Genomic DNA, 999 nt, shown 5'->3' on the forward strand with positions numbered 1-999 from the left:
CCCAGGCGGGTCCCGAACCCGCAGGCTCAGGCAATCCACTCACCTCAGCCTCCCAAAGGCTTGAGATTACAGGCTGAGCCACCGAGCCCAGTTTAAGTACACAATTTTTAGTAAATAAATTCTAGGTTTCTTTGGGTTGTTCCTTGTATTGCAGAGTACTGTTTTGGAATTATGGGCCTGAGTCACCATGCCCAGCCCTTTTTTGCCTTTTTCATGCTATATTTGCTGCAACTTCTTTGAAAAGGAGAAGACTGACAGTTAAGTGACATCATTTAATTACTGTAGTTTATGAGTTTAAGACTAACAGCAGAGTATGAATTATATCCATAGTTGTATCAATAGTTACAGATCTCATATCTCTAAACTTGCAGGTAAATGTTCCAATTTATGTTCTTTGAGTTTGAAATGTCATAAAATATAAATTAATGTGTTTCGTGTCTTCTTGGTTCATCTGAGTGTTTTGTTCTAGGGACAGATCTGGAAGCATCTTTGCTAAGTTTTGAAAAACTTGACCGTGCCTCACCAGATCTTTGGCCAGAACAATGTAAGTTTTTGCTTTTTTTAATATCAGAGTCAATGCAGTGCTTGGAAGATTTTTGAAAAATTACCACTTACCTGTAGTAATTGAAGTTTTTATTTTACTTCAAAGGGAAGAGACTAAAGACAATGTTAAAAATAGCTGTTTGGTGGTTTAATTTTTTTTTCAGAAAACAGTGTTACTCAGAAAATAAGTAATCTTTAAACAGTAATTATTTTTAAAAACCACATCTGTAATTTAGATAATATTGAGATATATAAAGTATTGTCTCACCTCTTGCAATCATTCTTATAAAGTTAACCACTGTTAATAGTTTGGTACAAATCCATTTGATCTTTTTAATGTTTATACAGATAAGCAAATAAGTATTTTTTTAAAAATTGAGTCATATGTTTAGGTCTGCAGCTTAACTTATTCCACTTGGTGATTTTTTTTTTTTTTGAGTTGGAATCTCACTTTGT

General features: G+C 33.5%; 1 protein-coding gene across 1 annotated transcript in view; it reads left to right on the top strand.

The window, feature by feature from the left end:
- The window catches only part of LIN52 (lin-52 DREAM MuvB core complex component), a 51044-nt gene that overhangs the window by 4177 nt on the left and 45868 nt on the right, over window positions 1-999 (top strand). The window contains exon 2 of the mRNA XM_008052165.2: window positions 470-544. Coding sequence (XP_008050356.2) covers window positions 470-544 — 75 coding nt within the window. The remainder of the gene's footprint in view (window positions 1-469; window positions 545-999) is intronic.

The sequence above is a fragment of the Carlito syrichta genome, unplaced genomic scaffold (assembly GCF_000164805.1).
Source record: "Carlito syrichta isolate Samal-C Ts95f unplaced genomic scaffold, Tarsius_syrichta-2.0.1 Scaffold258652, whole genome shotgun sequence".
NCBI lineage: Eukaryota > Metazoa > Chordata > Mammalia > Primates > Tarsiidae > Carlito > Carlito syrichta.